The sequence below is a fragment of the Passer montanus genome, unplaced genomic scaffold (assembly GCF_014805655.1).
Source record: "Passer montanus isolate IOZ18808 unplaced genomic scaffold, ASM1480565v1 scaffold39, whole genome shotgun sequence".
NCBI lineage: Eukaryota > Metazoa > Chordata > Aves > Passeriformes > Passeridae > Passer > Passer montanus.
This window is the reverse complement of record NW_024368707.1, coordinates 6,677,064-6,703,656: the sequence shown is the minus strand read 5'-3', so window position 1 is coordinate 6,703,656 and position 26,593 is coordinate 6,677,064. Positions and strand designations below refer to the sequence as shown.

Genomic DNA, 26,593 nt, shown 5'->3' with positions numbered 1-26,593 from the left:
TGTACTGTGAGGTTGATGAAACACCGGAATGGGTTGCCCAGAGAAGCTGTGGATATCCCATCCCTGGAAGTGTTCAAGGTCAGGTTGGATGGGGCTCTGAGCAACCTGGTCTAGTGGGCAGTGTCCCTGCCCATGGCAGGGGGTTTGAAAATTATATGATCTTAAAGGTCCCTTCCAACCCAAACCACTCCTGTCCCAGCCTGCTGCACCCTTTTGTTTAATGGACTCAAAATGAGATATCTCATCTTTTAAAAAAAATGTGGAGAGTGTGGGCACAAGAGAAACAACTCATGCACTGAAACATGCACATTTTGCCTCTCAATTCTGAGAAAGGATGAAGAATACAATATTTTACACTTCCAGTGAGGACTCAACAAAAAAAGTCGTCCCAGCCTGCTGCACCCTTTTGTTTAATGGACTCAAAATGAGATATCTCATCTTTTAAAAAAAATGTGGAGAGTGTGGGCACAAGAGAAACAACTCATGCACTGAAACATGCACATTTTGCCTCTCAATTCTGAGAAAGTATGAAGAATACAATATTTTACAGAGGACTCAACAAAAAAAGTTGCTCTTGATGGCTAAAAGCATAGGAAACTGTACTGCTTGCAATAGATATGAGTCTCCAGCGTGGTCTTGAATCCAAAGGGACATGCTAGAGGATCCATACTAGGAATCAAAAGTATTAAAGCCATGACCCTTGGCATGAACAGAGGCTGCTCAGTGTTGCAGCATCCCTGCATATAGCTGTCAGTAGATCTGCCTTACTGTCACTTACAGAAAGGACTCAAATCTCTCCTAAAGCACAATATTAGACAAGGGCAATCAGAAACCTAATTAGCAGTGGCAGCATTAGGGAATGCAAGGTGGCAATAGGGCTGAACACAGCTCAGGGATATATTTATCTTTCAGACACACCCTGTACACTGACCCCCTGTAGCCACCCAAGGATCACCTTCAGCATCTGACCCAGACCTCCAGCCTTCACCCAGGTCTCAGAGGGAAGGCTGGACACCAACCTCTGGGTTGTTGCCACATCTCTTACAGATGTGCTGCCAAGTGTTGCTGAGAGCCTGGCAGTTGTGTTCCCTGGGGGCAGCCAGGCTTCCAGCAGCAGCGAGGTGAAAGGCAGCTGCCATTCGCCCCAGCAGCAGCTGGAGAAGCCACAGCAACGTGAAAAGAGTGCCAGCAGTGGGAGCCTCGGGGGAGAAGAGGGAAAGAAACAACGTCACTGTAATGGAAGCCTTCCCTGCCTGACTGTCTGTCTGTCTGTCTGTCAGCAAGGACTTCTGAGTCAATAAATACCAGTCAAAATGCACAATTCTGGCTGACCTGCAGTCCTCCCTTCATCTCTGGAGAAAATAAACACGGGCTCTGGGTGCTGAGCTCCTCTGTTTTCTTCAGAGCCTCCATTGTACTTGTGTTTGCAACATTTCAGCCAGCAACGCTGGGCAAGGTTCACTCGGTACTCCCAGGAACTTGGAGAAACCCCCTGGTTATTATGAGATTACCCTTCACTGCAAAATAAACAGTTCCTTAAAGATACCCTCTCAGGGGTGTTCCCTTACAGATGTCTAGGAGTCAGGAGGGGTCAAGACAGGAGGGATTTGACATGGTGTATAAATCCTCTCGGTGCAAGCTGCAGCCCCCAGAACAATGACATTCACTGTCCAAAACATCCACAGGAACGGAGCTGCCTCTGGAAAGCCAAAAGGAGGCACCCTGTCTCACACCTCAGCCCACAGCAGCACCTGACATGACTGCAGGCAGCTCAAAATCAGATACAGAAAGGAGCTCCTGATCACTTATGTCTCAACAGAAACACCAGTTGCCATATCCCAGTTTTGCCTCTTCCTAGGGGATATCCTGGGTTTGGGATTCTCTTGTTCTCTTATTCCACATGTTAATTATCCTTGCTATTAGTCAATGTTCACAGTGTAGTTGTCAAATTACTGATTCAAAAACAGGAGGCCCAGCATCCCTCATGTTTGCTCTTTGTTTGAGGAGGAAGGATGGAACAGCAATGACTTTGTTTCTCAATTTGCAAGCAGAAGCAGCAGCCTGCCATTTCACATTTGGCCTGGCCATTAAAGGAAGTGAGGTGTATTTCACCTGTGCACCTGATGACAATGGAGTGACTCAAATGCTCTCTGAATTATGTCCCCCATACTCCAAACTGAGCCCTGGTGCTGACAGGCCCCTCCAGACCTATTCTCCAGGACCATGATGCTACTTGCTACTAGCTTCATCCCACTCCCAATTTCCAGTTCCAGAATTTCTGTACCCTTTGTTTGACACTGTAAGAACACTAAGGAAATTACGATTTTACATAGAATTGCAACATATATTATTATACATATACGTGGAAAACACCTGACATATCAAGACACATCAGCACTTCAAACAGTTGGAAAAGAAAAAGATTTAAAGATATTTAAATCTGGCAAGGAAGGTGTAGGATTACTTGTTATTTTGAAATAAAAAGAAGAGATCGTATCGCTGTCAGTTTTTGACTACAGAGAACAGAGGGGATATTCTTCAGCAAAACCAGACTGTATAAATATTCTAGCAGGTTTCAGGTCACTTATCTTCTGAGCTAATGGGTCATTCTGAAAGCCAAGGCTGGCTGACAGTTTACAGAAGTTGCTTTCTGGTTTTTCACCTAGAGCACTGTGGTTAACAGTGGGGTCATGGGGTGCTATAAGCCTGAGAACCTCTCCAAACACCACACCACAGCCCTGAGGCTGGGCAGGCAGGAAAGTGAGCCATGCTTCTCCTAACATTAGGCAAAAGACTGGCCCAACAGGACACAAGGGTGGAGAATTCATCTCACAGGGGGCATGCACAACAATGCGGGGCACAAGGTGCTCAACAGAGATGTCTGAGAGGAAAAGGCAGAACAGCAATCCTGTGTGGTGTGAGCTGCTAAGGGGGCACAGCCTGCCCTGCTGCACTCTCAGAGACTCTGCTTCCCAAGCTCTGCAGCCCACGGACAAGCCATCTTCCACAAACCATGCTCTAGAAATTGTAGCTTTGACTTTAAGAAAAACTTCCTACTATTGCAGTTACAGAAATAGCTGTGAGAACCTGAACAAGGGGCAAACCATTGCAGCAGTGCAGAGCTGCCTTGGAGCTGGAAACAACGGTTCCCACATCACCTTCTGGAAGCATTGACGCATTTGCTCCACAACAATGGAATCTGGCACATTCCTCTAACTCATAAATACAGTATTTTACTAATATTTGTAGTCAGGTACCCAACGTGAGTTTCTGGCCAGCTTGCAAACCAAATGCAGGCAAAGCCAGAGCAAAACAAGTCATAGGTGTTTGTGGCAAGGGAAGCAGTTGGCACATGGCAGCAGCAAGGCTGAGGACTGTGATCTGATACACTGCTTAAGCCATCTACAAATTAACTCCTTCCCAGGCACAAAGCAGGAAAAAAAAAGTCCTGGGCTATGCTTCTTGAAACAATACTTCACAAAACAAGGCCCTGACAATGGAGATAGATTGCCTGGAGACATTGTGAGGCCAAGAAAAGATAAAAGCTTTCTTAAAAGAATGGTTGAAAATATTCATTGCCATATTGTGGTGATGACTATTTTCAGCAGATATGGGCCACAGCTGCACATGTTTGTGTGAAGAAAGGAAGACAAGAATGAAAGGATTTTTTTATATCATTACCATTTGGTCCTGTCTCATTGCAGAATACACAGAATCTGGCTTTGCAAAGGATGCCTTCTTTTGAATCCTTACGGTGTTTAGCCAGAGCCAAGGTTGTTAATTAATTTAATTTAAGCCATTAATGAGATAAAGAACCCATCTCACTTTGCAGCAGTGAGTTCCTGGCCTAGAGACTATAGCAGGTCAATGTTCTGTCAATGAATATGCTGAGAAACTATTAATGTTGCAAAGTCAAACACTCAGATGTCAAGGATCATCAGGAATAAGCCTGACCTTATTTCAGCTCTATCTGTGAGCTACCTTACCATGTTCAATTACATAACCACACGATTTTCCATTGGACCACAGCTGAAGATTCTGGGTATTCAAGGTCTTTTTTTATACTCATTGCTCAATAGGTGCCTCATGTCTTACACTGCATATCATCCAAAAGCAGCTCTGAAGCTTGAACCACGAGTTTTCTAGTTCTAGTTTTGGGTGTTTTTTTCCCTCTTACATTTAATTGATGAAATTCCAATGTGTGGAAATTCCTGTTCTGTTTCTGGAGCCAAGTATCTGAGGTCCATGCCACTTCCTCATCATGCTTGCAGTCCTGCCTGTAAGCCCCCAACCCCTTTCTCAGAACATCAAGATACTGAGCTCAGCAGCTTTTTTTCCCCTATGCCTTAATTCACAATACTTCAGTCCCAGGTCCCTACCTTTTGCAGTCTTGTCAGGAAGGTTCCTTCTCCTCTCCCATGGTCTGTCAGACAAACACTGAAACCACAGTGGAGGGAGCAGCACTGTTCATCTCCCCTGCCTTGAGACAGCATGGGCAGAACATGTACCCCACTGTTCCGCTGGGAGAGGAGATTGCCATCCACCTCTGGGGTTGAGAACAGGCAGAAATCCTTCTGAGAACATGCATTTCTAATGCCTTTGTGTGAAGTGGGACTTCCTGATGCTCACATTGACTATATGTGGAAATGGACAAGAATACATTCCTGACATCAGAGGGACCTTCCACACCATCTACTGATCAAAAGACAACTCTTTCATCCAAATTAGGTAGAGATTATTAATTGTTACCAGCATCCCTTTCAGGTTTTTTCAGCATATGTGAGACTAGTCTCCTAAAACATTTTCTGAAAACTCATTTATTTTTCCTCCATTTTTTACAGAATGGAGAAAAGAAGGATGCAAGATACAGAAATTAATCCCTGATATGGGAAATGTCACCGTAGTTATTTCAAATACAGCAAAGACCACACAAAACTGAAAACAAGGTGTTACAATGATGTGGCATAAATTTTCAACATACATTATTAGAAACATTTCCTTATATGTTGGTTATAGCAATCAGTTTTCAGGACTGTTACTGTTAAATTCAATATAAAACTCTGGTTGGCTTGCATATTGATTAAAAGGTGTCCAAAGATCTTGCAAATCTTAATTCAAAAGCTCATTAGTAACCCTTCCTACACTGTATTGAAAAATTTTGGTTCAGTCCGAGCAACCTCTTCAACTCCATTCCCACAGCCACCATAATGCAGAGTTTTACTTTCCTGTATACAAGACATGGATGAAAACAGAGCACTGCAGCAGGGTGTCCAACACAGATCAAGCAGGGAATCATTAAGGACTCCAAACTACCAGCCTGAGCACTCACCTTCCTCTTTTTCTGCCAGTAGTCCACCTACCTTCCCAAATCCCACAGCCATTCTCCTTCAACTCTTTGTCCTCCCACAACATACCTTGACTCTGCTTGGGGTGGACATTTGTTCATGGCCCATGCTATGCTGGTCACATAGAAAATAGTCTGGAGAACAACAGGAAACAATTTCTTGTGCTAAAGAGCACAGTAACCAGAAGCTGGCCAGCTAAATGCTTGTGTCCCTCATTTCTGTGACACTGTGGTCAGGGTGAGGTCCTGCTCAGTTTTTTATCAGTCTTAACATCAGGGCTGAGTACTGATTAGAAAATTGAATTGCCTTCTTTCCACAAAGGCCAGAGGAGAAGGCAATTTTTCTGGCTTTGGTGAGGTGCTTTGAAAGAGGATCCTTGTGAACACTAGTAGGGGAGCCAGCACTTCTGCTGCTTCAGTGGTACCTGTTTTGTGGACAAACAAATTATTTCAGTTTCCAATGCTGTCAATCTGGAACACCTCATCATCACCAAATTAATAAAAATGTCTTTAAAAAGTGAATAAAAACCATGTAAAAAGCACTAAGTAGCCAGTTGTCCGGTGCTTGAAGGCCAAGACTGGATGCTAGTGAGGGAGCAGGGGGTCTCTTTCTCACCTAGGTAATGATTATACGAGCCCCATAAGGACATAGTTAAATCAAGTATTAAGAAGACTGCACTTAAGAGGGGGAAAATATGTCAATCACACTTTGCCTTTGACAAAAGGAAATTCCTTGAAACTGAGAATGGGGAGAGAGCGGGAGGGAGAGTGTCTCGTCATGTGGGTGGCCAGGAAACTGGAGGCCAGAAAAGTACGAGTGAGAGAAGGAGTAAGAGACGGGGGCGGGGGGGAAACCCACCAGACTGAATTCTAATCCAAATGCTGTGAGGCGTTCACACCAGGCCTTGTGAGAATATTAACAAGGTTACAGGAGAGGGGCCTTTAGCCTCGGGAATTATTAGTGAATATGGAATTATATTTGCGCAAACACAACCAGATGCAAGCAGCTAAATGCTCTGCAGATGTGAAAGGAGACAGAGTGTGTTCCAAATGGGCAGCAGCTTCATGTGTTTTAGCCCTCCATCATGATGCCTGGCTGCCTGTCAAGAGAGGGCTGCTTTTCTGAAATGGCAAAGGGGTGGGAGGGACAGGCTCTTTTTTATCAGAAATTTGAACACGGGTACACTTTAGGGTTTACTCTTTCCCCCGGACATTAGCATCTCTTGGTTGACTGACTATCATGCTGGGAACTACATCCTGACTAAATTCTTTTATATCTCTGAGCCTTAGGTTAATTTCCTGCAAATTTTCATTTCTCCCACTTTTCCATGTCTTTTTCCAAAATCTCCCTCTGTCTCTGTCCTTATTTTTCTTCATTGTTTGCCCTCTCTGGTTTTAGTGTCTAACTCCACCATGGCCTGAGCAGTTAGCCTGTATGCACGATATAGCAGGCTGTTTCCATTAGGATGAGAAATTGGTTACAAGAGCCAGGTATTTCTTTGAAGTAATCTTGTTTTACTACAAAAAAGTCTCACTTCTTGAAATAACAGTAAGATTGAACAAGAATGCGTTGCTTTGCTCATGATCCCAGATCTGCTTGCCGTCAGGGCTCTGCTCAAAAAACTCCTTTCCTTGGCTTTCTTTCAAGACCATTGTGTATTCACTTCATTTCTTGTATCACGATTTTTGGGTTTGCTCCCTTCCTGCTTCCTCCTGCTTTCTATTGTTTCAATCACTCTCATTGATCCTTGGACCCTGCATTCAATGCTTATGTTGGGGCAACAGACTCAATTTTTTAAGCTATTCCTAAACACTCTCTTAGTCAGTCTGGAGGGTGACCAGCACACCCTGAGTGGGATTTATGGTGATTCAAAACCAAAAATCTGCCTTTTAGCTCCCAAAGTCACATTAATAAGTGTACAGTACCAGTAAATACTTACTGTCTCTGTTGAGAATGTGGCTTCTTCATTCTAGATCGATTGCTACTTTCAAAGCAAAATTACTGTCCCTATTCTGCAGAGCAGAGAGCATATGCTAAACCTTTACAGATCAACTTTACCAACTGAATTACAAGGACACTGAGATGGCCACAGGCCACAATCATAAAGTGCCACTCTGTGGCAGAGTTAAGACTTCTACTCAAGAAGAAATTTTCTGCTACAAAGAATAATGGCATCAAATGACGGTTCATCCTATGTAACTGTAAATGTACAAGAATGGAGATCTGGAGGCTTATGTACAAGACATTTTAACAAATTACAATTTGACTTGGTTGAGTATGCCAACTGTGTTTTTAATACCTAAACAGTTTGAATTCCTGTTAAGAGAGGTCTTGCCAATTTATTTCCCTTACTCACAATGCTTGTTTTCAAAAAATAATCACAACATTCCTACAGTATGGTTTGTGCAAATTGTTGATGATGTTTGCTCTCAAATTTTTCATATTTTAAAATATTTTCTCTCACTGAACTCATGTTTCAAAGGCAACAAAATATTCTAGAGTTAGATATAATTTTTAGACTGAGCCATGCTTTTTGGTTTCCTTACTCTCCATGAAAAAAAAGCAGTGTACTCTCCTTAGCAGCACAATGCATACAGTTTGGTTACATATTTTACAGTGACTTGGAAGACGTATTTGAATATATTGATTTACTTAGAGATTGAAAATGAACCACCCATTATTAGACCTTTCTTATCTCCGATCTTATTAAAAAAATAATATGTACTCCATAGAGCCAAGAGTTTATGAGGAAGAAGGTTGTACAGTAAAAGGGGAGTGAGGGTGGAAAAATAGAATATTTTCATAGACAAAATGCTTATTATTCTGAAACAAAAATTGTTGCTTATTAAAACTGTCAAATAAGAATTTTGTTCATTTAGTTTTTAAGTGGGAGTTAAGGCAACCAAAAGAGAAAGTGGCAAAAAGAACTTCAAGCTCCCATACAAAACCGGCTAAGAGCTCTGCTAGCTCCCACAGAAGTAGAACTCTTTGTAACCTTGCACAAAGACTTTATTTCACTTGCTTCTTGTAATTGAGCTGGTTTGGTTTGGATGTTTTTCCTGTTGCATGTAATCTCGTTTTCCCTCAGGCAGGGCCAAGAGGCTCCTTGGTGGACAACTGCCTCCCCTCAGCGTGGCTGCTGCTCCCCAGTGCTCAGCGTGGGCCTCAGCTGGTGGCCACGCTGAGAAGGCTTTTCCCCATTGTTCCCAACGGGGTCTGTGTTTTATGATGCCTGGCAGTATAGGCAGCCACCATCTCCCCCGAGGGCAATGGCAGTTTCTGTTTCATGGAGAACAATGGATGATGGTGGCCAGTACAAACGGGAACAACTCTGCATGGGGGAAAAACAACAACAACAACAACGACGAAAAAACTTTTAGTTACACAAACCAACAGCAAGTATGGCCATTCAGATGCAGCCTCTGGGAGGAAAGCACCTATTGTGCCAGGCCCTCTGTACAGGCAAGCAGAGAGGAAGGTGGGAGTCACCATGTTTGTCTTCTGCACCAAAGAGGAAACCAGGAGCCCTGTCCTTGAAGGAGTGATGAAGAGGAAAGCAGACATGTGCATTCTCTGAGTCTAGGGCACAAGATAAGAAGGTGGCAGAGCAGGGAGGTTTTGCTGTCACCCCTAACAAAGCTGATGCCCTCAGCAGCTGGTCACAGTACCACTTTGGCATACAAGGGGAGAAGAATCATGAGCCAGGGGAATTCCTAATATTTGCAGGATAAAGCCAAGATAAGGGAATGCAAACAAGGGAGTATGAAGAATAATTGATGATGGGGGGTGACAAATCAGGAGGGATTTGGAGTTCAGAAAGCAAAGAATCTGTTTCAGCAGCCTTTCATTGCTTTGATGAAACAAAGCAACTGCATACCCAGTTAAAGTGTCCCATAAACCATAGGTGGTTTGCATTCCCCAGAAGGGAACACAATAGTCAGAGCATAGCCACGAAAGTGCATATAAAAGGTAAAATAAAAACCAGAACAACATTGAAAAACTTTGTCTAGGAATGTTATTAAATATTCACATGAGAGTGATCGTTTTAGAGATAATTATAACAACTCTGCATTTTACGTACTTCATTCTTTCTAGAAATACACTTGGCTGTGCCATAGCTACATTTTTTTGAAAAGAGTTTATTTTGGTATTTCATGATCATTTTATTTTTTAGATTAATATGAAAAAAATCAATAAAGTGTATATTGAATGGTACATTAACTGGATGTTAAATCATTACCAGGTCAACAGGTGTTAAGCTTCTGATCTCATTTTAGAAATTAGTGTTTTTATTAACGACAAGAAAAAAAATAGGAAAGTGCTGCTAATAAAGTTTGCAGATGATACACAGCTTGGTGGAATGATAAACTGCATTGAGCTAGTTATACACAGCTGGGTTATTTGGTAAGAAGGAGAACTCATTCAAGCAGTGAGTCTGCACATGGATAAATGGGGAAGGTCACAGACCTGGAAACTAAAATATCTGTCACCCTTACAAACTGTGGGACTGTGGAAAACTCTGACACTGAAATTGATAGATATTAGATTTTAAAAATTGAGCTCAGTTCGGTGTGGCAGCTAACCCTATTCTCAAACACATAAATGCTATTTATTGTTCTATCAATCTGTGTATCATCTGCAAATTTTCCCAGTAAAGCTTCTATTTTATTTTTTTTAGTAAATGGTTGCGAAGAAGCAAATGAATGATAATGAGAATAGCAATAGTATTGCAGCACATTTTGGTGCTTACCCTGAACAGAAGAGCTTGAAAGCGGAAAAGATTAAGGAGTCACAATTGTAATTTGAAATGTCTAAAGCCTATTTTACAATAGTTGGGGGGGGCAGGAAAAGAAGTCCATGCTGTTTCTTTAAGAAACAAAAATAAAAACATTCTTTGATCATAAGGGGAGAAGATTTCTTAAACTAAAATGTGTTTTAACTTAAAAGGCAATGAGGCTACACAATCTAAAACTGGAAAGTAAAATTAGATTAATTTATATTGGAAATAGGGTATATTTAACAGAAACTGAAATTATTTATAAAAATAAATAATAAGGTTTACATCAATGTCTTTACGTAAGTGTCTCCCGCCTAATGATTCCCAGTTTAAATGCAAATCAGATGAGCAGATTTCTCTGACCCTTCTCATCTTAAAGATCCATATTCCAACAAGCAGGATGAAGGACTCAGTTCTTTATTCTTTCTAGATTGTCTTCTAAATATCTTGGACAGTCATGTAAGTCACAGGCAGATGTTCACACTGTAATATATCCTCTAGAGAAGGTGAGAGAGATGTCATATTAATTACCACTGTAAACAGCCAACAGCCAGTTTCCTTACTAAACTGAACAACCAAAGTTACAAAGCACAGGTTCAGACCGTGAATTCCTACCTCTTCCTGAATTTTCCAAATCTGTTTGCTTAATGAGAATTTTCTAACAAGCAAGGTCTTAACTTCGCCAACCTTGTTTTGAAACTTTACGTTTTCTTTGGTTTTTTCCCATAAATTCTAATTAATATTTGAAGCTTTGAGTTTTGAATATGTCCACAGATATGGAAATATCACCATCAGTTGTGTATACATGAAGGAGATTTGGCAGATGAGAGAAATAGTTAGGAGACAGAAGACCATCCTCACTAATAATGTTGCCCGAAGTAAAACGGTTACTTGAAGATGTGCTTCCACTTTGGAAAGGAAAATCCCTGCTGTATAACAGCACAAGCCTCCTCACTGCCCAAGACAATTACAAATTAAGAACCAGCCCAGATGATTATTCTAGCAAATTGTTTCCCAAATTTGTTCCAGTTTTGTAAACAACAGATCTCTGGGTTCAATGGGGTGAGGGAGTACCTTAATCTAGTGCAATATATTTTGGGTGATACTTGCACTGCCGGATATTAGTATATTGAAGTTTTAAGAGGAGGGCATTTATGTAGGAGATAGGAAGGTCTCAGGGTAGCTTCTAAACAAATAAATTTCCTCCTTTCCAGGGCTAAATTCCTGCAAGAATACCAAAAAGTATGAGAAAGTACTGTATATCTGGCCCCAAGTGTTTCCTACATCTTTTCTCTCCTTTTCCAGCCTTGTGTTATTTAAAAGGAGATAGATATGGACAATACATCAGCGTCAATTTTTTTCTTTTTGAAGTCTGTTGACACTGTAGTTTTGGGGTTTTTTTCTGTGGATTTCATTTGACTTACATGGGGTAAATATGTCCATTCACCATTTCTAATCACACTCCCAAAGAACACTTATCTGGACAACGCTATTTGCATATAAAAGGCAGTTTCGGGTACAAAAGACAGAGGAGTTATTAAAAGTATTGCTTATGTTACGCCCAAAAATTTGTTAGCCATTTTAAAGATATACAATAAGATAGCTCTCTGCTGGGAATAATTGAAGGTCTCCTCAGATATCCAGGCTGTATTACTCACCGGAAATACAGAAATGGGTTTTCTATTTACTGTAGTAAAGCAACCTTGTCTATAAACTCCTTATTGCTGCAAACCAAAGGTGTGTGTCTGGGGAGGGCAAGGTTTTCCCCTTGAAGTTCCAGGACATGGAAATATAATCCTTTTTCAGAAACAGATGTTTGCAATAGAAAACTTTCACTCCACTCTCTTCTGTTTTTAATCTGCTCATGACAGGAAACACAGATTCAAAATGAATGTAAAGAACACAGTCACCATAACTGATGATAATACAAAAGAACACGTAGGAAAGATTTCTTTTTCCCAACATATTATAGGGAGAAAAGGTTTACAGATTTCAGAGAATTCTAGGTGTTTTTATTTCTCAGTGGCTACCAACACAGTGTTTTTCCATTAACTTCAGAGGATACAGCTCTCAGCAAGGCTTTGATACTACCAACAGTTTCAGCATACAAGAGACAGTACAACTCTTCTTCCTGCTCTCTGCTATATCTTCAGCACTTCCAAGTGACTGCCCTGCTAAAGCTTCACTGAACAGACAGATGTATAAAAAGGGCCAAAAGATTCTTCCATAGCATGTGTAAAATACAAAATGAAACAGGTAAGAGTAATTGATTCACCCTCTTCAGCCAGTCTTGCTGCTAACCTCTAGGCTCTCAAGAATTTTGAAGATGTGCTTTTTATACTACACCAAACTACACATCTCAAGTGAAGTTCTTTATGTATGACAGTGTGAAGGGTTTGACTGGGCTCTTTCCTGTGCTGTCTGGCTGCCTGTTCAAACTTCTCCTCTCACTCTTCTTCCCATCACAGCCTCCTTGGTCTCCCTTCTCCAGCTTGCCTAAATCCCCTTTCCTTGCTCTTTCATTCAAGTAGTACCCTGCTAACAACAACCTTCACTTGGAAAACAACAATATTTATATATTGATTTCTGCAAATTCATTTACCACACTTTGTGGCACTCTTTGATCTGTGTTCACTCATTTTTCAACTGAGAGCTATTTGGGGCAGGGGCTGTCATCTGGTGCGTGCTTGAGTAATGCACAGCACAAAGGCATCGTATTTTAGACAGTATCTGAGCAATGCTGTAGCAAACAATAACAATTATAGTTATAATTACCCCTCCCACAAGCTACATTAAAATACACGATCACTCAGAAAATGAGAAATGACAGCATCAACCTTGTGATGTAATTTAATTAATTTCCCTCTCTTCTTCTGTGTATGATGATACTGTCTCTAGCTATATCATAGTATACTATTTCTGCAAATGACTTGCTTCGTTGAGTATTGTTGATTTTTTTAAAACACTTTTATTATCCAAAATGGTGTCCAAATCTTTTCTTACCATATGATTTCCTGTCATAATCCCTTCACTGAATAAAAAGTTACTAACTTCCTTCTACATTTTTTGTTATTTTTATCAGAGGATGTGAATGATTCAAGAGTATTAGTGAAATTATTTTGGCAGTGCTGACTTGAAGAGGTGTTACTCTATCTTAAAGATGGGAGATAAAGTGCAAATACAGTAAGCATAAAATATAAATCTTACATGTTAAATTAACAGACATGTTCTAATATTTTATACTGTCCCATGTTTTTAGTGTATGGTACATTGGAAGCACAGTAACAAAAAAAATAGCTTTTAGCTAGGAGTGCACAGAATTTCTAATATTTTTTTCAGGTGAGGAACAAAAAATATTTTAGCACACTTGATTTTTCACAGCAGAAAGAAACAAAGCCAAGTTTTCAAAATTTATTCAGCTTCTTGAAAAATTCTTCCATTTTATGCTCTGCTGCTAAAACCCAAACTTCTAATTTCTGTGTTAGGTAAGACAAGAAGGCTGTGCATAAAATCTCTCTACACATCCCTAATTGATCCCTAGAAGCCTGTTCACACCACAGAATGTTACACGCTCCTATGTAAAGCACTGTCTCTTGAAGGCTTCATGAAAATAAAAGTTTTGTGGGCTGTAGCCCAGCTACAGAAGTCTTCCTACCTGGAAAAAAAAAATCACAGACTGTCTGTTCTGCTTCTAGGACTTCCTGCATCTTCACTAATTACTTAACTGTGCACGTACCTAGTGTTTTCTTAAATAATTTTACAGCTATCATATGTAGTTATTTCCCTGATTTTGCAAATATCTCCTTTTAAGCATGGAAACCCAAAGTGGACTTAGCAATTTCTGACTGGTACCCCAGTACTAAAAACTTGACTATATGAGCTACAGGACAGCATTAGAAATAGATTTACGTGTCCAACACAATCTCTAGATCTCTTGCAAAATCACCCTGTCCCATGGGACACATGCTGATCTGAAAGACTTGGTATAAAACTCGTTTTTAAGTCCACAGTCAGTTTGGTGATATTAAAACCAGTAAATTGCACTGGTGATATTTTGACTGAGTTCTGGTTTATCAAATTTTCTTAATTTGGGCTCTGTAGCAAATTCTTCACATCTCAGTAGTCATTAATGTATTCATAATGTGCATTGGAATAATAAGGGTAGGGGGAAAGTGTCTAGGAAAAATACATGAGAGAGGTCAGAGGTGTTCTGGAGCAGTGGGAGATTTCAGAGGACAATAAACACTAGCAGTGAATCCTTCTCCTCTCCTAACTTGCCTATCTCTCAGGATGCAAGCTGTCATCTCCTCTGGGATTCTCAAGCCAACCTCTTCCTCATCTCACTTGCCTTACACGTTCACACCACTCTCCTACTTGTGTTAAAGAGCTGTTGTAAATACTGTATTGATTGTTTTCTTTGGTTCGGGTTAAATAAAGATTAAAAGTAATAACACAGGCTCAGTTCTGGTTAAAGGGGAAAAAATCCGACTTTAATTCAACTTTTTACCTCAGTTTCAATTTGATTTTAAAACACGCTTTACTTTAATAGATTCCTATTATCTGTATGCTCATGATGTTTTAGTGTTATGTACGAGTCTGTCAGTATTTGTGTCAATAGCACATTTCAACATAAATTATACAGAATCTATTTCCAGATTACCAGCAGCAGTATTGAGCAGGAAAAAGCACAGCTTGCCATACAACTCTACTATAACAGGTACTTTTGAGGACCTGTCATCTGATCAGCCCTTTGCCATTTCATGTATGTTTATCAGAATTCTCTGTGATACTAAGTCAAAGGTATTACAAAAGTCTCAAAAGTACCACATTTCACTGTTCCATTTATTAACTCAAATTATAACAGCCTTGAAAACAAGCAATAATGCTTTTTCAGTAGTATTAACTTAATCTTCATTCTTTAGATTTTTTATTACTGAATTCTACATAGCTCTCTTCTTCATCATTTTGACTCAAACCAATGTTTACCTTACTGATTTATAACCACATTATAATATTGATATTTATTAGATGCTGAAAGCTTTCTCTCCGGTAAACTTACTTGAAAAATATTTTTGTTTTATTATCTGCAACTGAAAAATTGTCTGAACGTTTTCTTATCACATTACATCCATTTTCTTCGCAACTTTTTGAAGGGAAGTTTATATTCCATTTGTCTCCAGCATAGTGCTGTCCATGGCATCAGTTTAAGACAGCTCTACCTGCTCCATTTAGTCTCCGAATGAGAATAGCTGTAGTGGGGAGACAGGAGGTAGGGCAGCTGTCCATCCCCCACCATCAGGGGTACTGCCTAATGCTCCACTCAGAATCGTATCTTCAGCCTCACATCAGTGGAGCAGCCACAGGCTTTTGTCCAATCTTTTTTTGGTCTTAGAACCAGAAAATCTCCAAACATTCGATTTTTCAGCTTCTTCCCTGATGTTTCCCACACAGAGCTTCACGTCATTTTTGTCTAGTTATGTTCTCAAAAAGGGCTGACACATTTTTGCTGGAACACTGAATAAAAACATCAAAGATGAACATTACATATAGAAGCTTTCAGCTCAAATTATGAAAAATATTTATAGTGATGATGCAAATGACGAAAAAAATTATATATACGATTTTTGAGTTCAAGTTAAAGTACTTAAAAACTCAAAGTCAATTTTTTACAATTTGTACCAGAGCAGTGCCTGGGAAAGTAAATGAAGATTATGCTGTTAGGTACTAAGCACTCTTCATATATAGTTTTAAAATATAAAAATTGTTACTAACCAATGCACCAAAGTGAAAATAAATAAACAGTTATGTAAATTTAGAGGATTTAACTACTAAACCCAGATTTTAGAGCTGGGAACATTCCATAATATCCTCAGAGACAGGGTTGGAGTGGGCTACTGGAAATAATGACGGGTCCAATGCACAGTGCCACTGGTAACAGACCTACAAGTGCACCTTCTTTCCTGATGGCTGGTTTGTTTTCCCAGAGCCCGCAATAGCAGATTGCCACAATCACTGCCCCACATGTTTGCAGAAGAGCCTGGGTTCACACCACCTGAACACTGGTAACAAGTGTTTTGTTGTATTCCCAGAGCCCACAATAGCAGATTGCCACAATCACTGCCCCACGTTTGCAGAAGAGCCTGGGTTCACATCACCTGAACACTGGTAACAAGTGTTTTGTGGCTTCCCAGCCTGGGCATTGAACCGGGGAGAAATGAACTGGGGAGAAACCAGGCACCTTGTGCAGAGGAGCTGACAGGAGGGGTTGATGTACAACTTCTTCAGGACCTTGTCAAACCTCATTAGTAACTTCGGTGCTTCTTTGGTTCTGTTACCTGGCGCAACAGAAGAGACATGGCACAAAGACTGGATTTGGGGACATGCTGTGTCTGAGGTGCTGGACAATGAGATCTGCTTCTGCCTGGGCTTTTGGGCAGATAGCAGCTTTTGGGGGGGCCCTGCGGGGCTGACTTTAGTGAGTTTGACAGGCCGGGCAGATGCCACGCTGCCAATGTCCCCGTGGAAAAGCTGCCGTGGGCAAGGCCAGGCGGCCGCAAGGATGCAGGGATGGAGGAGGCCTCGGACGGGACGCGCTGCAGAAAGGCGCCGTTCCAAGGGCACCCTGCAGGCGATGCAGGAGCCATGGAAAGCGGGAAGCGATGACCTTCACTCCCACAAGTGCCCGTGTCCACGCCGAATCCAGCGCCGCCCCTTCCCGGTAACCGCGCCCCACCAGCGGCCGCTCCCGCAGCGCGCCTGCGGGACATGCGCGGACCCTGCCGCGCTCCTGCCCCCGTCCCTCCCCCCCGCCTCTTCCTTCCCGCCTTTGCCATGGCGACACCGAGTGGCCTGATCCGGGCCCTACACCGTGGGACGCTCGGCCAGGTAACCGGCCTGGGGCATCTCCCCCGTCGCTTCCCGATGTGCCCGGCCTGGGTCGAGCCCCGCGCTCCGGCCGCGGCCGCCATCCCGCCCCGCGCGGCGTGCGGGCTCCGCGCATGCGCAGAGCGGGGGGGCGCGGGGCGGGGCCGCGCCGGCTCCTGCCGCCCCTCAGGGAGCCGCGCTCCCGCCGTCATTCCCGCTTCTCCGCCCGTCATTCCCGCTTCCCGGCTCGTCCTTCCCGCTTCCCGGCTGGTCCTCGCTGGCTCCGCTCAGCCGCAGGGCCTTTGACTCCGCGGGGCGCTCGGGGAGCGGGAGAGAGGGAGGCCTGAGCCGGCAAGTGCCGGCGTCGTGGGGTGGTTCGGGCGCTGAGGTGGCGCTGGGGTTGTGCGAGGTTCCAGCGGTGGTCTTTGCTTCTTGCCTTTTGTTTTTAAGTGCACCTGTTGGCTACGAGCGCCTGTCTTCTGCAGCAGGAAGGAAAAAGCCAAACCTCATAAGTGCCTGAATGGATGCCTGTCAGCCCCTCCCCTTGGTGCTTACACGACCTCAGTGGGGTGTAGTGTTTGTATTTCTTTTAATACATTTGGAATTTTCATTGTTACCCATCAGGAGCCTTCCCCCCCTTCATTCCCCGCCCCCCCAATAATATTAGAAAATTGAAATAAAAGAGTAACTGATTGCTTTGATTGCAATTTGTAAGATAATTGCAAGCAATCGGCCAAGTCAGGTAGGTATATATGCAGTGTCGTCTTTGTAGGCAGCCTCCTTCATAGTTTTACATGTATGGATGGCTTGCCTTAGAAATCCAGATTTTTCTGTAGCTTGTAGCCTTGTTTTCAAAATGAGTGAAAGAATTTGATGATAGTAATACTAACATTGCATCAATTTAGAGAATGTTTCCTCTGGTTGGACAATTGGCTTTTTCATTAAAATCTTGATTTTGGCATGTCATCCAAATCCTGGATGGTATGGTATGTTTTAATAATGGAACACATTATTCAGAATGGTTGCCAGGGTAGATATGTCTCGAGTTACTTGTGAGAAGAAATAGGATAAGCAGAACATCAAAGATTCCTTTAGTTTTTAAATGGTGTAATCTGTATTGTCTGTGATTTTGCAGCAAGTGGGTTCTGTTACTCTCAGCCATGGAGTTGACATTTTGAGCACATCAAGCTGTAAAACATAGTAATGCACAAAAAGTTGGTGTGTGTGGTGGTGAACTGGGTAAACTACACATTGCAGGACTATTTCAGAACAAGGATTCTTTAAATTAAGAAGTCAAGATATATTTTATTGTGTTTTAGAACAGCTAATGACCTTGATTCTCCCCTTTCTATTGAGAAGGTAGAATGAAAGCAAAAGAGGAAGAACCTGTTATGCCATATGAGGCTTTGATAACTGATGCTTCACTTAGCAACTGTGTTCTTCCTGTTAGTTGTTAGTGTGAGGCAGAAGTAAGGTTTCTGCTTATATTTTTTGTTTCAGAATTCATTTATGTATAAGACTGCATTGAATTGTAACAATATAGAAGAGCTAAAGAACCTCAGTATGGCATCCTCAATAAGCTTTTGGATGTTTCCATATCTTGAGGTGCTTTGATTTAATTTCATTGACATGTGCCTAAATCTCCTTAGATTTCTAACAGTTAAAATTTGAACAGTTACACTGCCCCTGTAATATGCTGCAAAGCAGGTCTGGCAAAGATACCTCAAACCACTCATTATTTTTAGAACTCAAAAGTTCCTTGAAAAACACTGAAAGGATTTGAATATGCTAATCTTTCCTGATGCACATGGTGACTCTTTTGGCTCTGTTCAGTATCATAACAGATGCCCTCTCCTGCTTTCATTCCTCCAGCAAAGAAATATAATTTTTCTTTCATAATAAAGAAATCTGCTCTGACTGAACATGGCTCATGTTGTATTTTAATATTTACTCTGATGTGCATTTCTTTGCCACCTCTGAGTCACCTATCAGGTCAAAATTACTTACCAGGTGCTTTATCACCTGGTTGCTGTTGCCATGACGTCTTAAAGGTGTGATAGGTCTGAGAATGTGCTTCCTTCCTGTTATTCTTGAAATGTTTTAGAAAGAAAAAAAAAAAAAAAAGCACGAAGTTAGTGTTGGTTCACAGATTCACAGAATATTCCGAGTTGGATGGGACCCACAAGGATCATCTAGTTCAACTCTTAAGTAAAACCCTATATGGGGATTGAACCCTGGTGTTATTAGCACCCTGCTCTGACCAATTTTGTGTAGCTTCAGATCACCCACCCTCAAGCAACAACAGTAATTTAAGTTGTTCCTCTGGTTTTAAATTTGTGAGTCCAGTGTGTTGTGGGATTGTGTCACTTTTCTCTCTCACTTTAAGTGCCCTCTTATGTCTATCTGGAAAGAATTGCACTGGAATTGAAGTGGTACTCACACTGCACCTTCAAAAGAATTGAGGAGGAAAAATGGCTTCCTTAATTGTACTGTTCCTGTTGCAGAATGGACTCGGGAGTGGTTCAGGTACTGCAGTAGATAGTTTGGAGCAGATCATGTATTTGCTGCCTGCTGATGAGGAATATTCAAGTTTCAAGCTGGAAAAGTGTTTGCCTTCAAGCTTGAGCAGTGTCTACTGGTGCCCTTATAGTTTTGATGTTTAAGTGTTTGACAATACAGTCATAAGTTACCAGAAGACATAATTTATGTGATTTCAGCTTTGTTTCAGTGTAGTGCACAGCTCATCACTATGCTGGATTTACCATGCTGTGGAAAAGTTGCTCTGTACATTTCGTTGTGTATATTTCTAGCACACAAATTTGTAGGCGAGGCATAATAAATGTGGTTAAGAAGAAAGTAATGTTTTGTTGGAGAGATTAATTACATTTGGGGTATCTTGACTTTTAAGAGCTTATTTTCAAATTCCCTGGTTTGCTGTTCTTCAGTGCTCTCTAAGCCAGGGTTGTAGAAAGTGATTTCATCAAGTCTGTTTCTTTGATGAGACACTCTTAAAAATGGCAACTACAGGTACTCCAGGGAATTACTGATAACATCATGAGAAATCCAACTATGGCATAACCTGTCAGTAGGAAAATTTAATCGAAGGTGAGTCGGTCAGTTGTTGGTGTATGTCCTGATAAAACATGGACTAGGTTTAGTCCTGGCTGGCAAAGCAGAAGAGTGGCAAAGTCTTTTTTTAATGGTCTCATGCATCACTAGATGGCTTTCAAGATGCTCAGCTGGAAGAAGACATTTAGGTGTTATATGCCTTCAAGAAATCAGGAGTTTTGGCATCATTTTTCTTTTCTAATATCAAAGTAGCTATCACTATTACAGTTACTATAAGGATACTAATACTAATACTTGTAATGCTTTTCTTCCTGAGAATTTCTTTTAAAGAAAACAAGAACGTCTCATTTTGCTGCCTTTTCTCCTACCTTAGTGTTCCCCCTTGGCAGGAAAGCCTTGCCTGGCCTCCACACGTGATCTGTTACAGTGGCTGTATTATTGTTGCTGAGCTGTACATTTTGATGTTCTACAGCCTTCATCTCTTGTCAACTTTCACAGGAATGATGCATCAGAAAGTGGATTCTCTGTTAGTTTTATGTGGTACAGAACTGCATCTTCCAGCCATAAGGGTTGATGTTTTTTAACACACCATCCTTAGGAGTGTATCTGTCTCTTTACCTGAGTCAATATCTATTAAAAAATACCACAGTATTTTTTTAATGAATGTAGATTCTCTGGTTTGCTTTACAGTGACCAAAGGTGGTGCTAACATCGAGAGGCCTTTACTGCATCTTCCCCTGTGGTGGCAACCTAATGAGTCTCAAGGCCAGTTAGACTAATCTGGCATGCTTTGCTCTTAAAAGCATTTTAAAAAAATTTAATCCACATTTGCTGTTGTTTTCCTCTAGTTATCTTCTAGGGAATTGCAAAATATGGGTTTTTTTTCATTGAGTATTGATGCTAAGCAGACTACTTCACAGGCTGCTCCTCTTTTCCTGTATTTTTAAAGATAGGAATGCCATTTTTTCCTTTTTTTGGTCTTCTGATACTTTGCTGGGCCTTTGTGAACCTCAGTGATTCTTGCCAGTATTGTCAGTACTTTAGGAGGGGATCCAGTCTGGTGAAATTTGATTTACTTTTTTTTTTTTTTGAGGAAGTATTGTTCCATCTCTATTCAGGCCACCTGATCACTCTATTGTTACTGTGCTAGTCATGTTAATGACTGGTCATGTTTCATATTTTTTAACAAAGATGGCTGTGAAAAAGGCAGTTAGGTAAAAATTGAAGGGTTGTTTTGGAGAAGACCATTGAAATGCTTTTTCCCAGATTGCAAATAAAATCTTCAAAATTTTTAGCTATGGTTAGCATATGGGGCTCCAGAGAAAGGAAATAACAGAAATTACCATACCCTAATCCTTAAGGATTTCAAAGATTGTAGTTAAAACTACAGTGGGAGAAAGAGCTCAGTTTTCAGAATCATTCAGATATGTTATGAATGAAATGCAAACAATCTAAATACATCCATATTCCCATCTTGAATTTGTTGCTGTCCCATAGGGGTCACTTTGTTAACCATTAATGAAATGGGTCCCCAGGTGCATGTAACAAGCTGCACACATACACAGCTCACTGCAGCAGGTCAACTTCAGAATGCCCGTCCAGACACTTGTGTGCTGAAATTGATGGATGAGCAGGCCGATTTTTAAGTGCTTGCTCTCGATTTATGATTGTGACAGTCCCCTGTGTTGCATCTCTTTCTTCTAGAGAACGTAAAGGTTAGAAGCAGCAAAATGGTTTTGACTGAAGAAAAAAGGCTGGAAATGCAAATACCTGTTAGGCAGCAAAGATCCTGATGTTTCCTGGTGTCCAGTATGGGCTGCTTCAATATATTGTAATATACAGGACCTTTAGGAAAGATCTAAGTGATTTGAGAAATTCTTTCCAATTAAGGTAGCCTCTATGTGGATTTATTTGTAGAAATCGGTGCCTTTTTTTTTTAATTTCCTATTTTCCTGAATTGTAACATTTTTTACTATTGTTATTGGGCACAGTTATTTAGTTATTTAGTTATTTAGTTATTTGGAAGTTATTTCAAGGTAGCCTCTATGTGGATTTATTTGTAGAAATCGGTGCCTTTTTTTTTTAATTTCCTATTTTCCTGAATTGTAACATTTTTTTACTATTGTTATTGGGCACAGTTACTGGAAGTTATTTAGTTACCCAGATCCTTATAAAATCAACTGGATTTAGCAACATATTCCAGCCTTTGGATTAAACCTCTAGTGTCTTCTATTCAGGTTGGAAGTTTTTCCTAATCAGTCACTTGTTTTTATTCTAATCACTAAATCGCTAAATAAATAAATAAATAAATAGGTTTATAAGTATATTTAATCCTCTATGGAGACTGCCTTTCAGATAAAACAGTGGAATAGTTCTTTATGCAAGAATTAAATCATTAGCTTTTGTATCATTTTCAGAGTGGAAGGCAAGTTAGTATACAGTGAGAATATACATTTCTTGGATTTTCCCTGGATTTGAGAGATCTCAGGTTTCCACAGAGATTTATTAGACTTCCAGTTGTAGAGAGACTTCTTGAGATCTGCCTCGCTTAGTGCCTTGTCTCTAGTGGATTTTGTCCACTCTTGTAGCTGCACATAGAGAGCCCCCACTGTAAACAGAAATGAAGGATCTTTGAGGCGTGAACAGGTCCTATTCATTTCATAATGGAGTTCTAACAATAAAATCTGGCAAGTATTGATTGTTTTAGCAGGAAACAGCCCTTTATTCTGGCATCTTGTCAGGGCTTGGGTAGAGTCCCTCCATTCTTTCTCCTTTTGGTCCTTGCTTTCAGTGTCTTGACTAAGCCTGTTTTTTCTCTTGAGAGAGTTCTGATTTTATTAACATGTTTTTGTACAGGGAGTTTAATGAAAGATGCTACTCTGGCCATCGTGGATGTTGAAGTTTGGTGTGAATTTCTCCAGTGCATATGCTGAACAAGCCTTGTGAGTCAGTCTGCAGCAGATCATCTCTGTCTCTAGACAGCAGACTGGGGTCCCATTTTAATGCTGCCTCATTGGCAGATAGAATTTCCATTTACTAGTACAGCAAGTGCTATTCTAGACACTTAACAATTACTTTTTCCATGACACAAGTTGTGGTTAATGCTGCGACTGTAGGGTTAGATGAACAAAACATTTTGTGGAATTGACTCAAATTGCAGCAGGATCAGAAGCTGAAGTGAAAAATAAAAAAACCCAAGTCAGTTAAGTCACCTTAGATCATATAGTTTTGAGTTTTGCTGTGTTTGTAATCAGTGAATTGAAATTGTTTTCCCTTTGATTATCTGAGCCCTTGACTAACAGTATCATTCTTGGAATCCCCAACTCAGACCAATCACATAGCAGATTTTATAATTTTCTGCTGTATCAGGTAAATCTATATATCCACTGGACAGGATTAAATATATTTTTGCCCCCTGAGATAGATACCCACCTTGAGAGTGCATTGAAGCTGCATGGGAGAGGAAATAGATACATATTTGTATATATGTATACACACAAAAATAGACTATGAAGTATGTATACTTACTTTTTCATTTCCCTCATTCTTGTGCTGAAATGGGATAATTGCTACCAGAAATGAAATAGCTGCTTTTACTTTTAGCTTCAAGTTCTTTGAATTATGCTAGGACATGCATCTGCTCCTTGGAGCTGGCCAAAGCAATAGAGTGATGAAGTTTATCCAGTTGCTTCAGTAATGTCTGCACAATAACTGAATGAAGAATAAGTGTTGTGTGAAGTTTAAAAATAGGGGTTTCCTCAGTTTTCATGGTGTTGCATGTAGTTCATGTTATAAACCCTCCTATGCTACATTTGTATTTAGATTACTCTTTCATAACTGTTCAGACTAGGAATTTCTTTTTGTTTGGATTACCTGTATTTTTTATGGATAAGTGGCTTGGAGCTTTACAGTACAGGTTAGAAGGTGATTTAAATGCTTCTTAATGTTATTTCAAAGTGTGATAAGCCGATCTCATTCACTTACATAGATGGGTGTCAGTATTTACATTTCTGTGCAGAAAGATCCTAGAGCTGGATAGTGCTATATTTCCATTTTTGAAGCTCAGAGTTTCTGTAAGAATCTTCCAATTCCCAGAAGTATTCAGAAACTGAAAGGAGATGAAATTGCATCCATTTTCCATTCTGACAGATGGAACATGCACTGTTCTGAATCCCATCATTGTTGTTTCTCATCACATACACTCAGTGACAATTATTGTATATTGGTCTGCATAGTGTTGTCCTCAGAGTCCGGCTGACCTATTAATCTCATTTGAAGGTTTTTAGACAGCATTAAAAAAGAAAGTGAATTGCAAATGTCTTCACAACTTCCTAGTCTCACCATCATCTTTTCCTTTTGCCAGGTGCATAGTTCTGACTTTGAAATCTGTGTGTGATAGCTATACCTTGGGAAAGACATAGTAGCATTTCCATGTTAATAAAAGATTCCAGGCTTCCTGATGATCTCACCTAAGATTCACATAGCAACTGTTGCTGTCATTTGCTTTCACACTTGTGGATGCTCCAATATCCCTGTCCTTTGGCAGTGAGATTGCTAAATAGCATGTTTTGTCTTTATCCAACAGTTAGGAGCAGTTCTTTTCAGGGATTTTGCCTTAATCCTACGTATCATGGGCATTCACTTCTCTGCTTACCAGCATTGCTTTCTACATGAAAAACAGCAAAGAAATATGGGGAGGTACAAACTTTTAACAACAGAACCATGTTATGCTATCCTTCCTAAATATAATCTTTTTATAGCCGCATCAAAGTTTCTTTCAAAGGTGGTCTTTGACTTCTTCTTGAATTGGGTTATCCATTTGCAAATATTTTTCTTGAAATCACATACTTGCCAAGACGTGGAAAGACTTTACTTAATAGGCATCCATAGGGTGCTTTCCGTTTGCATGGAAGAACAAAACAGTTTCAAACATTTCAAAGCCTCTTTGTTGCTATGTAATGGGAATGAGGGGTCCAGCCCTCTGAATTCCTGACTGAATCTCATTTTGCATCTCTGCTGGCAACAAATTAGCCCATGTAATTTCTACAGTCAAGTTCACATTCTGCTCTTCATGCATTTCCACTGAAGTGTTTTGTTGGGCACTTTTTTTTATGCTATCTGTGTTTTAGATCTTTGCAGAGTCAAAGCAATGTCAGCACTCTGACTCTTGCTCATCAAGCATTAAGCCAGGTCACAACAGCCAGAGGTGCTGTTACTCCCACCAGAGGGATGTTTTCACAGTTGACCATGAAATATGTAAATCTCCAGTATTCAGAATACTTGCCAGTACCCAAAGAAAATGGAGTATTGTACATTCTAGGATGCTAACAGTAAAAATACTTGGCTTTTTTCACATTGATGTACTCCATGGGGTACATCCAGACTGGGAGTTGGTGATTTGGCTGGCTTTCTGTGGGCCAGGTAAGTGAGCAGGGAACATCTCTCCTCTTTAGGACAAGCAAAGCAGTGAGTGTCACACACAAAGTAGGGAACTTTTCATTTGATGTTTCTGGGCTCAGGCTGTCCAAAAAGCAAGTCACAGCTTGCTGTCACCATTCTCATCTCACTTGGCTACATTCTCTTGACCTGAGCACAAATGAACACTTGTTTGTTTGTACCCCTCCTCCACTGCTCATCTGTTTTTTGTCCTTTCTGTGGAAGCAGCCCAGCCTGGTGATTTCAGGACCAACCTGCGCTGATAACAACAGTTTTAATGTAGTCTGTGAGTATTGTCTAGCTCCAGAAAAAAGTTTTTTAAATTCTCTAGAAGTCCGCTTATGCAAGTGTGATTATTATGTCTGAAAAACTTAAATTCATAGAATTCTTTCCAGCATAGACAAGGAGGATCAGCTATAGCAATTTTTTTGTGCATGTGTGCATCATTAGGGATTTACTGGGATTTCCATATTTTAAGGCCTCTCAACATCCATCAGGTGGTTTTAAAACTTTTCTGTTCACCTGAGATGAATTTCATGCTGTGACCACAAGGTGAAAGTTTTTGAACAGCTGTGTTAATTTTGGCCCCATGTGAAACAAAGCCAACTTTTCTGTGCTACAGGAAATTGCCAAATAAAATAATGGAGAGGAAATGAACTACTCTTTGAGTTTCTAGGACAATATTCTGAAGAAAGGTAGTAATTCCAAACAAAAAGTATTTTTTAAAAAATATCCTTCTAGATGTAAGTTGATATTCTTTGTTTATATCCCACAGGGCAATCTTAGTAGCAAGCTGACTCCTCACTTGATGAAAATATATGAAAAAATACAATAAAATCTCTTTCAGCTAGAGGTCAGAGAAAGAGCAAGAGCAATCAGATGGCTTTAAGAGATTTGGATACTACTGTGATCAAAACCATAAAACTTCTCTAATTTCTCTGTGAAGTAAGTATTTACTTGTGGGGGCATTCTTTAGCCTTCTGTTTTGTTTTGCTTCAAGATTGTTAAGGTACTTTTGATACTTAGAAGAGTGTAGTATATTAAAATCACAGCAACCTTTCATATATCAAATAGTCTATAATTTAGAAATATATTATACTTT

The 26,593-nt window shown here is 40.5% G+C and overlaps 1 protein-coding gene across 1 annotated transcript in view; it reads left to right on the top strand.

The window, feature by feature from the left end:
* The first annotated feature begins 16,261 nt into the window (after window positions 1-16,261).
* WARS2 (tryptophanyl tRNA synthetase 2, mitochondrial) overlaps window positions 16,262-26,593 on the top strand; it is a 39,637-nt gene continuing 29,305 nt past the window's right edge. The window contains 2 exon segments of the mRNA XM_039718178.1: window positions 16,262-16,913; window positions 16,916-17,007. Of these exon segments, the coding sequence (XP_039574112.1) occupies window positions 16,391-16,913; window positions 16,916-17,007 (615 nt within the window). The 5' untranslated portion in view covers window positions 16,262-16,390.